Source organism: Bufo gargarizans, unplaced genomic scaffold, assembly GCF_014858855.1.
Source record: "Bufo gargarizans isolate SCDJY-AF-19 unplaced genomic scaffold, ASM1485885v1 original_scaffold_883_pilon, whole genome shotgun sequence".
NCBI lineage: Eukaryota > Metazoa > Chordata > Amphibia > Anura > Bufonidae > Bufo > Bufo gargarizans.
In genome coordinates, this window is record NW_025334742.1 from 47,251 (window position 1) to 62,443 (window position 15,193).

A 15,193-nucleotide genomic window follows, 5' to 3' on the forward strand; every position below is an offset into this window, starting at 1 on the left:
TGTTGTATCAGGTAAACCAACTACTAAGGGTGAGTCTACTGAACAGTTGGTGGTCCCCAAGGCTTATTGCAAGCTTGTGTTAGATCTAGCCCACCATCATGTTCTCGGGGGTCACCTGGGGCTGCAGAAAACATAAGATCGTATTCTACAGCAGTTTTACTGGCCCAGCATATTCAAAGAAGTGGAAGAGTTTTGTAAGTCTTGCCCGACCTGCCAGATAACTAGACCCCAGCCACATTTCCGTAGTCCCCTAGTACCTCTCCCGATTATCGAAGTACCATTTGACCGAATAGCTATGGACCTCATAGGCCTAGTACCAAAGTCCACCAGAGGGCATTAATACATCTTAGTCATTCTAGACTACACCACTCAGTACCCAGAGGCGGTGCCACTGCGACATACCTCGGCCAAACTCATAGCTAATAAGTTAATGGGGATGTTTTCCCAAGTAGGACTACCTAAAGAGGTTCTGACTGACCAAGGGACCCCTTTTATGTCCAAAGTGATGAGGGAACTCTGTAAGTTGCTTCACATAAAACAAATACGGACATCCGTTCACCACCCGCAAACAGACGGTCTGGTAGGAAGGTTTAACCAAACATTAAACAGAATGTTGAAAAAGGTAGTGTCTAAAGATGGGAAGAACTGGTATCACGATCGGCGTGACTTATCACATACGTGACACAGAGGGAGGGAAAGAGGAAGGCCCTGCCCAAGTGAGAGGGAAGGTGGTGACCCCTGACTCACCTTGCGGCTGGCACCTGGCTGCCCTGACGTCCCTAGACGGGTTCCTCACCCGTACGCCGATCACGTGCCTAAAACCCTGGCTTTCCCTAAGATGAGCCCTAGATAGTGAACAGGGCGGTGGGAACACTAGTCCGCACCACTAGCTCTAAAGGAAAACACCAAGGGGAGAACAGACAATACAGACTCAACATATAATCCCAGGTGGGCGACAACAGGAGACAACAAAAAGCCCAACAGGGATCCGGAGGATAGCACTCTGGAACAACAACCAGGATTCACAGCTCCAGTGGGTCAGTATAGAAGTCCAGGCAGGAAGCTCTATAACTGGCAACTAGAGAAGTGTGAGAGGAGAATATAAGGAGGTTGGGAGTGGCAGACAAGACACAGCTGAGGAGGAGAAGCTACGGATCCCTGAGTGAGACAAAAAGGATAGCAAGGCAAACACAGAAAACAATCACTAAGAAACAACGTGATCTTTAGACATAGAGCGCGCAGCCACCCGCTGCGACTTCCTGACCCCGGGTATAATGGAGTCAGACGTGGCTCTTGACACCCTCGTGACAACTGGGACCTCCTTCTGCCCTATCTCATGTTCACAGTGCGAGAGGTACCCCAGGCCTCTACTGGGTTCTCGCCCTTCGAACTGCTATATTGCAGACACCCTTGCAGTCTCTTGGACGTGGCCAAAGAGGCGTGGGAGCAACAACCCACTCCACATAAAAGTGTCATTGAGTACGTTACCCAGATGCAAGATCGGCTAGAGACAGTGTTGCCTTTTGTTAGGGAGCATATGGAGGCAGCTCAGCGAGCCCAGAGTCGGGTGTATAATAGGCAGGCTTGGGTCTGGATATTAAACCCGGGTGATCGGGTTTTGGTTCTGGTGCCGACCGTGGACAGTAAGTTCCTGGCTAGGTGGCAGGGGCCCTACGAGGTACTTGAGAAAATTGGAGAAGTAAACTTCAGGGTACACCAGCCAGGGTGGCGGAAGCCGGAGCAGGTTTACCATATGAATTTACTCAAACCATGGAAAGATAGAGAAACCTGTACAGAAGACCGGATTTTCTAGGAGAAAAGGTACCGGCTCCTCTGTCTGATGCAAGAGAAGCAGCTGCCACAGTAAAAATTGCTGACAGCCTCTCCTCTAAAAAGATTCAAGAGGCTAGGAAGTTGATTAGTCAGAACACTGATGTGTTCTCTGACCTCCCTGGACGCACTTCCATAATCCAGCATGACATTGTCACTAAGCCTCAGGCAAAAGTCTTATTAAAGCGACAAGCCATATCGGAGGAGGTGCAGCTAATGTTGCAGCTAGACGTCATTGAAGAGTGAAAAAGTGAGTGGGCCAGTCCTATAGTATTGATACCTAAGCCGGACGGGACATTGCGGTTTTGTAACAACTTTCAAACTCTTAATGAGGTTTCCAATTTCAATGCGTATCCTATGCCCCGGGTGGATGAGCTAATCAAGAAGGACAAGCCCGGTATTTTTCTGTTTTGGACCTCACGAAAGGGTACTGGCAGGTGCCCTTAATGGAGGCTGCCAAAGAGAAAACTGCCTTCATCACGCCTGAGGGGCTGTATCAATATAAGGTCTTACCCTTTGGTCTGCATGGTGCCTCCGCCACTTTTCAGCGACTAATGGACATTGTGCTTCATCCACATCGTGGGTACGCTTCGGCTTACATGGACGATATTGTCAACCACAGTACTGACTGGTGGACCACTCCCCTCTCAAGTGGATGAACCAGGCCAAGGACAGAAATGCCCGGGTCACCCGATGGTTTCTCTTCCTACAAAACTTTACGTTTCCGATGGAACACAGGGCAGGCCGGTAACAGGGAAACACGGATGCCCTGTCCCGGGTACACTGTCTGGCGTGTGCTCACCTCCTCAGGGTTGAACAAAGGGGGGGGGGGAGAAATGTGACACAGTGAGAGGTTTGGTCTGGGAAAACAGGTATTTTCCTCCCAGCATGTGCTGCTGGGCTGATTTCCAGCCAGGTGAGGTCAAATACTGGACCGGATTTTAAATGCAGGTCCAGGCTTTGGCAGCACCTGGCTGTCCTTAAATAGGCAGCTGGGCTCAGAAGCCATGTCTCTGAGTTAGGATCTGGGAGCCTTGTGTCTGGATGAAGGCTTGCTACCTGTTTGGCGTAAAAACAGGTTTGTGCTGCTATGAGCAAGGACTCTTTGAGGCAGAATTGCCGCATGGTGTGAATTACCACCAACACCGCAAGGTGGCATTTTGTTTGAATATGACTGCTTGTTTTGTCACTTGCCTAAAGTGTGAATAAAACACTTAACTGTTTGATCCAAAGAACTTGTTGTTGCCTCTATACTGCGTCCGCTAATCATGTCTACCAGAGCAAGTCCCCACAGATTGCATTTTTATTAATTCTAGGCTTCAACTGGCCTTTATTAAAAATATTCAGCCATTTTTGAGATACAAGGGTTAAAAAGAAAATCTGTCTATTTGCAGGGTATCACACTGATGGCTTTGTGAAGCCTTATCTCTGATCTCCTGACCTCATAAGCACTCATTTCAGCCAGGAGATCACGAGATCAGATATAAGGCTTCACATGAGCTATGGGCACTGAGAAGCAAAGACGTGTGTGAGAAAGACTTTGCATACAAGTCTTCGAGTTTCAGAGAACTGCCATCTCTGAGACTTCAACTGCTGAAGAACAACTTTAACACTAAAGTATTCCTAAGGCCCAGTTCACACATCAGTTATTTGGTCAGTTATTTCCATAAGGTTTTGTGAGCTAAAACCAGGAGTAGAGGCTACTCAGAGATAAGGTGTAATTAAAAGATATTGACCTGTTCTGTATTTTTGACCCGCACCTGGTTTTGGCTCCCAATAACTGATGAAAATAACTGATCAAATAACTGAAGTGTGAACAAGGCCTAAGAGAAGGAGATACTGTAGCCATGCGAGCTGAGGACAGTATGGTACAGACTATTTATGGCATGGGACCCTACTGCTGTGGGAGGCATACATAGGTTAGGTACCTACTCTACCACTGGGATATGGGTTGGCCACCTGCAACTTAATCTGCAACCCTCAATTCATAAACTGCACAAGGAGAGTTATTGAAAACAGTACAGCATGCCTAAGGTTGCTTGGAAAGACTGTAAAGTGGATAAGAAAGAGAGAAAGATTTGGAGTACTACAACCTCCATCATCATTGCTGCCTATACAGTTGCTATTGGGGAGACTGATGCTTTGTACAATATCCCTTTATTGGGAACTTAGTAAAGAGACTTGATTTACTGCAACCGCTGGGCCTGATCATTGATACTCTGCTGGCCATACACCGACACTCCTGCCTTGCACCCATCTAACATGAGGCAGGAGCCCCAAACATCATAGTGTGCCCAGAGGGAAAATGGGTCGCTCCCCTCCATCCGCTGCCACACGGCCCCAGGAAGCAACAGAGGAAGGACTGCCACTACCACTCCTCTCATCCTCCACATAACACTCTCCCGTTTGGGATGCTGAGGGCACATGTCGATTTCCTGTGGTTATCATTGCAGATGGTCAGTACATTTAAGTAATTGAATCATCTAAGAAATATATCTGGAAAAACATAGTGGCTTCAAAAAGCTCCAAGTAGGACTGACTTCTGCTGGAGCTTTAGAGACCTGAATGAGAGATAGGCTGCAGTACTTGGGCAAAGCCTTCTGTAGTACTCCTTCCTTTTTTATTTTTTTTATTTATATTTTTATTGTAAATTTCACAGTATAACAGGAAATAACAAGGTATCAATGTATAGGCTCACAGGCCACGCCATTGTATTAGAAGTACAGTTCAGATATAGATTTGGATTGAATGCCGACACTGTGCACAATACATACTGAAAGGTACACGTCAATCATTGGCGCTTTGAGAAGGATTTCAATAAATGAGACATAGATGAGGTTGAGAAGGCGGCTGCATCGAAATGGCTATAAGGCCAAACCAAGAAATGCTTTTATCTGGATGTTAAGTTACCATAAGGGCAATTATGACGTGGTGATTATGGACGTTCAATAGTAACAGAAGTATAACTGTTAAGTTAAGAATCAAGCGGAAAGCTAAGATTTAGGGGATCTATATGTAGCCCAGAGTGACCATTTTTTGAGGAAAGACAAATGTGTACGAGATTCCCAGGATGATAGTTCCTCGAACCTGTAAATCTGGTCGATTTTTTGAGTCCAATGTTCCAGAGTAGGGACAGTGGGCTGAAGCCATAACTTAGGGAGTTGAAGTCGAGCCGCCAATATCATCTGCATGAATACGAATGGTAGTTTTGCAGTCCCCTTTTCTGGCAAAAATGAGAGGAGAGCAATTTGCGGAGAAGGCTGGATCATTGTGCCGCAAACGCTGTTTGCGATAGAAAAGACTTCGCACCACCATGTCTGGATGAGGGGGCACGTCCACCAGATATGGAGGAAGGTTCCTCTCTCTCCAAGGCACCTCCAGCACGTGTCAGAAGCTGCTCTAGCAAATCTTGATATTTTATCAGGTGTGTTGTACCATCTTGTAAGGATTTTGTAACTATTTTCCTGAATTCTGACACAGCGGGAGGCACCATGGGGGGTATCGAGAAGTTTAGGTAGTGGCTCAAATGGAAATGTGATATTTAAATCTGATTCCCATTGCGTGACAAAGGATGGTTTGGCCAGCATGGGAGGCAGCCGCAGTCTGCTATATATTAGTGAAGTAAGTTTTCTGGGTAGTGTTTGTAGAGCAATCAGAGCCTCTATCCAAACCAAGGGACGAAGGAGATCTCCCACTCTAATATGCAGTTTTAGGTAGGCCCTGAGGTAAGCGATTGCAATGAAATCTCGTGGATGAGGGTTAAGCAAGGTGTTTATGTCTTTTGAATCCATCCATATTCCATCAGGAAGCACCAAGGAAATTAAAGGAGTTGTATAGTACTCCTTCCTCTCTATCTTCCCAAAGTCTCTCTCAGTAGAATCTAAGGGTGGCAATAATAATTTTGCAATGGTTACTGTAATTCCAAGCTAAGGGGCACAGGATTAAGATACAGTTGGTCAGGACTGTGTCTAAGTGTGAAGGGTGTCTTAGAAAGGTACTTTCACTGCAGTAAAGTCTATCAGCCTTAAACAGCAAATACCTGACTGACTAATTCCAGTGCTCGGCCATGCAGATTATGGATCTTCTGGTTCCTTCCTTTCTCTTTTTCTGGAGGACTGTGAAGTAGAGATGACTTTCTCTCAGTCAGGGAGAGTTCACATCACAGTTATTTTTCCGTTGTCCTGATCGGTCAGTAGAACAGAAAAATAAAAAAAAGACAGTTCCTGTAAAAAGACGGATTCTGTGTATCAGTTATGCACATTTGGCATTTGTTTGAGCCATTTGAGACGATTTTTAGATGGAAAAAAACTGCAAGCAGGACTTTTTTTTTACCTTCTAAAAAAACTGATCTCAGAGGGAAATGGCTCAAACGGATGCCGAATGTGCATAGCTGATGCACAGGATCTGTTTTTTAAAGGGTCCAGTTTTTTTTTTTCTGTTTGTCTGACAAATCGGAAGAACGGAAAATGAAACGGTGATGTGAACTATCTCTAATTCTCAGAGAGATGAAGGCTGTCTGAAGCTTAGGCCTAGTACTGGAGTGAGCACATGTGGCTACTTCCACTTCCTTAGCTAACACTGAGGGGCAGATCGACAGTCAGGTCCATACATTTTGGGACATCGACACAATTCTAACAGTTTTGGCTATACACATTACCACAATGGATTTGAAATGAAACAAACAAGATGTGCTTTACCTGCAGACTGTCAGCTTTAATTTAAGGGTATTTACATCCAAATCAGGTGAACGGTGTAGGAATTACAACAGTTTGCATATGTGCCTCCCACTTATTAAGAAACCAAAAGTAATGGGACGATTGGCTTCTCACCTGTCCCATGGCCAGGTGTGTGTTATTCCCTCATTATCCCAATTACAATGAGCAGATAAAAGGTCCAGAGTTCATTTCCAGTCTGCTATTTGCATTTGGAATCTGTTGCTGTCAACTCTCAAGATGAGATCCAAAGAGCTGCCACTATCAGTGAAGCAAGCCATCATTAGGCTGAAAAAACACAACAAACTGATCAGAGAGATAGCAAAAACATTAGGCATGGCCAAAACAACTGTTTGGAACATTCTTAAAAAGAAGGAACGCACCGGTGAGCTCAGCAACACCAAAAGACCCGGAAGACCACTGAAAACAACTGTGGTGGATGACCGAAGGATTCTTTCCCTGGTGAAGAATACACCCTTCACAACAGTTGGCCAGATCAAGAACACTCTCCAGGAGGTAGGTGTATGTATGTCAAAGTCAACAATCAAGAGAAGACTTCACCAGAGTGAATACAGAGGGTTCACCACAAGATATAAACCATTGGTGAGCCTCAAAAACAGGAAGGCCAGATTAGAGTTTGCCAAACGACATCTAAAAAAGCCTTCACAGTTCTGGAACAACATCCTATCGACAAAGGAGACCAAGATGAACTTGTATCAGAGTGATGGGAGGAGAAGAGTATGGAGAAGAAAAGGAACTGCTCATGATCCTAAGCATACCACCTCTGCAGTGAAGCATGGTGGTGGTAGTGTCATGGCGTGAGCATGTACGGCTGCCAATGGAACTGGTTCTCTTGTATTTATTGTTAATGTAACTGCTGACAAAACCAGCAGGATGAATTCTGAAGTGTTTCGGGCAATATTATCTGCTCATATTCAGCCAAATGCTTCAGAACTCACTGAATTTCACAGTGCAGATGGACAATGACCCAAAGCATACCACAAAAGCAACCAAAGAGGTTTTTTTTTTAGGGAAAGAAGTGGAATTTTATGCAATGGCCAAGTCAATCACCTGACCTGAATCCGACTGAGCATGCATATCACTTGCTGAAGGGAAAATGCCCCAAGAACAAGCAGGAACTGAAGACAGTTGCAGTAGAGGCCTGGCAGAGCATCACCAGGGATGAAACCCCAGCGTCTGGTTCCAGACTTCAGGCTGTAATTGACTGCAAAGGATTTGCAACCAAGTATTAAAAAGTGAAAGTTTGATTTATGATTATTATTCTGTCCCATTACTTTTGGTCCCTTAACAAGTGGGAGGCACATATGCAAACTGTTGTAATTCCTACACCGTTCACCTGATTTGGGTGTAAATACCCTCAAATTAAAGCTGACTGTCTGCAGTTAAAGCACATCTTGGTCGTTTCATTTCAAATCCATTGTGGTGGTGTATAGAGCCAAAAATTTTAGAATTGTGTCGATGTGACCTGATTGTATGTCCAACTCCTAACTTTTGTAGGGGCAGTCAGGATTAGCCCCTACTGATCCATATAAAACTATACGGGTGCAATACAATACATGAAATAACATTACACAACAAAAACAATATTCTGGGGTACTTGAAAAATAACGAGAGACGTATCAAGACTGGTGGAGAGTAAAAGTGGCAACCAATCAGGTCACTGCTTTTATCTTCCACAGAGCCTCAGAAAAATTATAGGTGGAATTTAATTGGTTGCTATCCAAAGTGGCAGATTAAAGTTGGTGGAGGCTCCTGTGCATCAAAATTGGTGGGGGTCTCCATTCAAACTTTAGGGCTCGGACTGTACCAGAAATCCTATCGCAGTCACACATTGGAGAGTTGGACGTGCATGCACATGGTACTCTCAACTAAAGGCTATAGGACGTCCATTGCTTACCTGTCACCTGTCTCTAGTTCCACGTCACCATCTAACAGATGTCACTGTATTGTGCCCACTTTCTTTGAAAGAGGATTCTGTGTAGGCTACAGGCTCAAAATTAGTCTGTGTTCTACAAGGTAAACGACAAAGACTTCCATGCACATGGTACTCCTGCAACAGGTGTGGTTTTATCATAAGGTCAGAGGAAGCAGTCTGGGCATGAAGGGGAGCCAGCCATGGGCAACTCCTTCACTCAGTTTGCATCGGTTTTGGTCTTCTCTGGAGTTCTTATGCCTCTCAGCTAAATGATGCTCGAAATGCTTCAAGATGTGCAACAAAAGGTTCTGAAATGTATATCTATGTGATGTAAGTAAGCAATATCTATGCAATCATCTGCATACATTGGCAAGATGCCAGTCCCATAATAAACCTACGAACTCTACGTGATTCTCCACATGAATTTATTAGCAATCAAGACACTTTATCATCAGTCAGCCGGATAGATTGTGAAGAATCATTAAGTAGATGAGTCACTGCTGGACACGGTTTGGCATTTTTCCTGGAGTAGACTAGATGGCAGCACTCATACTCATAGTAAAGGATAGTTGCCTGTGCTTAGTATTTGTTACTATTCATAGCTGCATATGTAAAGGGAGCAACAGCGCTGCTATTCATTTTGGTGGAGTGGCTTTAAAGGTATGTGTGCCTCTTCACCACCTTACACATTCCCCTGGTTTTTAAAGTGCTGTCCTTCTCAGGGTTTCAGCTGGACAACAGTCCATTGGCACCAATGGCAGTGCCTTTTCTGTCATTGGTGCCACCCCATCTGGTGCTAGTTCCTCCACCCTGCCGACTACGCCAAAATTCTGTAAGCGGCACAGCTCATTATATCAGGGTAGAGAAAATCTTTGCACATGCACAAAAATACAAAGAGAGAATGGAACAAGTGTTTTCCTCTTTTTGAATGTCCTGTCTTGTCTGTTGCACCCATAGTAACAGCCGTGCATGCTGTGCCAGTAGTTATAGACTCAACATATGGGCCACTGTAAATTTCTGAGCTGCCATGAATATTCCTTGTTATATCACCCACTTATGTAACAACTCAGTTTTCTTTTTTCTTCCTGGGCACTGACTCATTTTCCAAGACCTTTTTCCAAGTTACAAAGAAGGTCCTTGACGTCAAAAACTAGCAAAGTATTTCTGCAGTACATCATATTACTACAAAGAACAGGGTGCTGCTATCAGTGATATTGCTTGGTTCCTCCGTGACTTCACTAAGACTAGGCAATAGGTGCGTAATATCGCATATCATTAAGGGACAACTAGGTATATTAAAGTGGCTTTCTAGTTTATTGTAATCATTGGATGCTGACAAGCTGCTTATTCCTCACTGGGATGATGTAAGTACAGATAGTACTGCTCACTATCTTTTCTTGTAAATGATATAGGCACAGATAGTACTGCCTCCCTCTTTCCCTGTAAATGATGTAAGTACAGGTAGTACTGTTCACTGTCTCTTCCTGTAAATGATATAGGCACAGATAGTACTGCCTCCCTGTGTTTCCTTGTAAATGATATAGGCACAGATAGTACTGCCTCCCTGTCTATTCCTGTAAATGATTTAGGTACAGATAGTGCTGCCTCCCTGTCTCTCCCTGTAAATGATGTAGGTACAGGTAGTACTGCTCACTGTCTGTCCCTGTAAATGATGTAGGTACAGATAGTACTGCCTAAGTGTCTCTCCATGTAAATGATGTAGGTACAGACAGTACTCTCTCCCTCTCTTTCCCTGTAAATGATGTAGGCACAGATAGTAATATCTCCCTGTCTCTCCCTGTAAATGATATAGGTACAGCCAGTACTACTTCAGTGTCTCTCCATGTAAAGGATGTAGGTACAGATAGTACTGCCTCCTTGTCTCCATGTAAATGATGTAGGTACAGATAGTACTGCCTCCCTGTCTCCATGTAAATGATGTAGGTACAGATAGTACTGCCTCCCTGTCTCTCCCTGTAAATGATGTAGGTACAGATAGTACTGCCTCCCTGTCTCTCCCTGTAAATGATGTAGGTACAGATAGTACTGCCGCCCTGTCTCTCCATGTAAATGCTGTAGGTACCGATTATATTGCCCCCCTGTCTCTCCCTGTGCCTTCCAGTAATTTATGCAGGTATAGATAGTACTACCCCTGTAGACACTGTAATGGCTGTAATTATTAGATGCCACATGGCCTCTGCTATGCCTAAAGAAATCCATTAGAAATTGATGTAGTTGATATTATAGCCCTTCAAATAAGACATACAATTAGGTGAAAAACATGATTATTTTTTTTGCTTACAATGTCATCTGCAAGATCTTTGATTGCTGTGATTCCAAGAACGATCACGAGAGGGATTAAGGTCGTGTACCACGAGACTGTGGATATTTGAGGAATCAGCTGAAATAGGATAACATTATTATGGCAAATTCTCAGGATGTTCACATTTTGCATTGTGGCAGGCTCAAAAAATTGCTAAACACAAAGGCTAATATACTTTAGCTTTATTTGTTATACAGTGATTTTGCACTTTCTTCTCTATGGGCCTCCAAAGTAAAAAGTTTCCCCACTGCTGCTTAGAATTGATCTGCAGCCTTTTGACCTACATCTTAGGTCTGAAAGAGAAGCTGTCACCGCCCCTGTTTTAGTAACTCCTTGCATTCCCCATGTAATAACAATTCTGGATAATGTATTCTTATGGCTCCATGTTGGGTCTTTCTTCTACTATTCTAGAAGCTAGAAGTTTATGGATAAAGGTACAGATGGGTGTTACCAGCTGTGGGTGTATCCCTGCACAGTCTGACACTATCCAATCAGTGCTGCCAGTATCAGACTGTGCAGGGACACACCTCCAGCCGGCAACTCCCATCTGTACCTATATCCATAAACTTTTAGCAGGAATAAATGAAGACTGACACAACATAGAGTCATAAGAATAGATTCCCCAGAATTGTTATTACATGGGGAATGCAAGTTGCTACTAAAACAGGCATGTCTGGCCCCAGCGGATATCTGGCTGCAACCCGGTATCTGTATGCAGGGATATTTGTCCGGCTGATTCTCTGCATATTTGCCAGGTTGTGGCTGGATCTACGCCGGTACCCATTATAGTTAATGGGGCGGACGGCATTCATGTAGCGTCCAGCAATGTGAGAGATCCGGCAGTGCAGTACACTACACTTTTCTATCCAAAACAAAGTATACATTACCAGATAGGTTTTTATTTATTTTTACAATGCACTGTAGGGCATCCGTCGGAATCATCCATTTGACATATATGTTTTCTGTATACGTTAAATGTAAGACAAAAACGTGATGTGAACCCAGCCTAACTCTATTCCCCGCCTTCGTGCGTCGGTTGTCCGGGCTCACTTATGGCTGCTGCCTCTGCCCCCTATAGCCGCGTATCTCTCGTCACATTTCTCTCACCTGTATAATCAGTAGAAGCAGGAAATACGCGTTGGCGATTCTCCTGAACTGTTCAAACAAGTTGAGTGGCAGGAAGGTGATGACGTTGTACTTGGACGTCTGGATTTCATTTGTCTGCACACAGTAGTTATTCGTTATAAACATTCATTGCTGCTTTACAATATTTTACCTATTATTAATACTATTATTATTATTATAATACGCTATTTCTAGTCACTACCAGAAAATTGAAATAATTTAACAGTGTCTTTCATGTCTAATTGTATCACTGGAGGTGAGAGGTTTCCCACTATGGACTTTTGAGGGCATATCAACCTGAAATGTCATAAATGTCTGATTGGTGAGGGTCCTACAGATGGAATGCCAATCTATCCTGAGGAATTGAATGTGCCGCTTTGCAAGTGGCCTGGCAGTTGCACAATTAGGGGAAAGCCCTACCAAAAGTGCCGCTTCAACAGACATACATACCCATGTTCCTATCTACAGTGCCATCATCATGGCTGATCTGGAAGTCCAGTAGACTCTAGATCGCCAAGTTGCACACACATCTGCCCATCATTTAGATATAATGAATTGTGGTATTGTTTTATCTATACCCAGGATTGATCTTTTTGAGAACTAATAGGTCCCAACCAGCCCCATGCTATTTTCATCTGTTGTATAACATGGGTTATCTAGTCAGTATTTGTAAGGTTCATCTTTCCTATTTTTTATGTGGGATGGACAGCTGTTGGGTGAGAAATGCTGCCACTGAGGAGCCCATTGACCTCTATATGGAGCAGATATCTGGCATACATCAAATGCCCCACCTATGAGATGTTCTACCTGACCCATGGAACAATAGGGTTTAGCTATCTGATGCATTGGCATTCACTGTGTGCATGACACCCCATCTTTATAGTCGCCAATGACCTCCTAGATAGCAGCATATGTTCCTCAACAACTGGTGCAACAACCTTAAAAATCACTGAAGGGCTACAAACAGCCCCATTAAGAAAATGTGAGTGAAAAGAGATGATAATACAATATTACAACCTCTTTTATAATGTAACTATCAAAGCGATCAGCTGATTGACATGAGTTTGGCTCCCATTAGTCCCAGCAATCAGCTGATGGAAGCCATGAGCAGCCAGACATGTAGTCTTCCATGGAGGCCATTCAGATGTATGGTCCTCCATGAAATATATAGATAGCTCAAGATGGCTAGAGAGTGGGGGATTCTTGTCTTTAGCTCAGAGAGGGGGATACTGAGCGGGAGATACTCTAATAGGACATATGGACAGAGCTTGTGATGATTTGTAGGTTCCTTTAGGTTCCTGCAGTGATATTGTACGTGAAGGACTACATACACATCAGACTATTGATGGCCAAACCTGCCATTTTTTGACATGAGTGGATGACAATAGGATATGTATGGGGAATGCCAAATTCCCAGGGGAATGAAGTATTGGGTGTGTTAAGTTTCAATGCAAGATCCTTTTTTTTTTCTCCTTGAGAAAAGCCACCACCAGAGTTGTCTGGCTTGGCTTTCTCATCTCTTCATCTCACCAAAATATTGTTGGTGAAATCTGCTGTTTTCGACATGAGCAGATGACAGTCTATATGTATGGGGAGCTCCATGTTTCTAGGGGAATGAAGGATCAGGTGTGTTGAATTTCAGTGCCTCATCCTTTTGTTCTCCACCAACAGAGTTGTCTGGCTTGGTTTTCTTGTCCCTTCCCACTGAAAACACATACATGAGTGTGTATCTGAGATAGGTATAAGGCGTTCAGCCAATAGCTATTAAAGGTATACGGGCACCTATAGGTCTACATACATTGATCTTCTGTAGTTGTAGCCTTATAGAGCGTGTAGTCTCAGCGTGCACTCTTGGGTGTGTCCTACATCGACAGAGAACCTGCTGCTATTGACTTGTTTGCTTTTGGTTATATACAGTATAGACCTTTTCTCGTTCATGATTGTTATCAGTCTACGTCACCTTCCCTTGTGTGGCCACAACTTTGACCCACTGTAGCTCATGTTCAAAGTGGGAAGGGCTGAGAAAATAGATTTTGCAAGGTGAGAACAAACACAGAAACCTACCGCATATTTGCTTCTCTTCAAGCAGAAGTATTTTGTTTTCATGAATTCTGGCTGATTGTAGAAATCTCGATCATTTGGTTTAACCTTCCAGCTGCATTCTGGAAAACACACAAGACATTTTATGAAAGGGACGAGTTGTTAAAGGAGAGTGAAAATGCAAACTACAGCAGTTTTTGGGGCAATCTGCCATTATGACACTCTCAAGGGTGTTGGTCACATTTTTCTCTTTCCCTTAGGGCAAATCTTCAAGCTGGGATAATTGCATAACTATATTTGCCAACCTGGTAAAGGTACGTGACCTTACCTGTGTTATGGATGAGGCGGAGGACCCTCAGGGGTGTGGAAGATAAACCTGCTAACTAATGTTTATAAGGGTCTTCTGACTCCCTGGGTGTCAGGGAAAGAAGGATCAGGCAAGTTGGACTTCTGCATCCACTATCCCTTCTTCTAACATAGGATACGCCACTGCCATAGGAGTCCAGCAGAGTCTTTTCCCCCTCTACCCACTGAAAATACAAGCATGCTTTACTGATCGAGCATGCAAGGTTATGGATCAGGAACAATAGTTGTTGACCGAATATGAACACTGACCTGACAGCTACTAAACGTATATGGCCAGCTTAAAGGGGGTTAAGGATTAGAAACAGTGGGCGTCATTTACGAAAAATTTTATGCCACTTTTTGGCATAAGAGTCCTTTTTGTGAATTTTTAAATGCCCACGCAAACAAATTTTGTAGCATTGGCACTTTTACACCGTCTTTGCCACTTGGCTCCTGTAAATTTAAAATAGGCGTAAAAGAGGAGTAAAAACTACTCCAATCAGAGGCTGGAGTCGTTTTTACTCAACGGGCACGGACTGCTGTAGAGGCGCCTAGTTTATGACAAGGCGCGCTCCTGGTCAGAAATTAGGCAAATCCTTCAGTAGCGCAGGGGGGAAACAAAGACCATCTTAAAAAGCCATTCTTTGTAAATGACTCCCAATGACTGCTATCTTCAAAAAAATAAAAATAAATAGCCCCAAACCTGTCAAGAGTTTTTTTTTTGTGGTACTGGAGTTTAGCCCCATTCACTTCAGTGAAGCTGGGCTTTAATACCCCACTCAGCCTTTAGAAAGGTGTTGCACTGTTTCTTGAAGAAAGCTGCTCCTTCCCGATAATTGCCTGCTCGTCAGTGGAAGAGAGCGCTGCTATTACATGCAGCAA

At 43.8% G+C, this 15,193-nt stretch overlaps 1 protein-coding gene across 1 annotated transcript in view; it reads right to left on the minus strand.

Annotated features, from left to right (window-relative positions):
- LOC122924166 (phospholipid-transporting ATPase IC-like) overlaps positions 1-14,073 on the minus strand; it is a gene marked incomplete at its 3' end in the record, with an annotated part of 52,752 nt that extends 38,679 nt beyond the window's left edge. The window contains exons 1-3 of the mRNA XM_044275104.1: positions 13,991-14,073; positions 11,909-12,022; positions 10,781-10,879 (exon numbers count right to left, since the gene is read on the minus strand). Of these exons, the coding sequence (XP_044131039.1) occupies positions 10,781-10,879; positions 11,909-12,022; positions 13,991-14,032 (255 nt within the window). The remainder of the gene's footprint in view (positions 1-10,780; positions 10,880-11,908; positions 12,023-13,990) is intronic.
- Between the last annotated feature and the right edge of the window lie 1,120 nt (positions 14,074-15,193).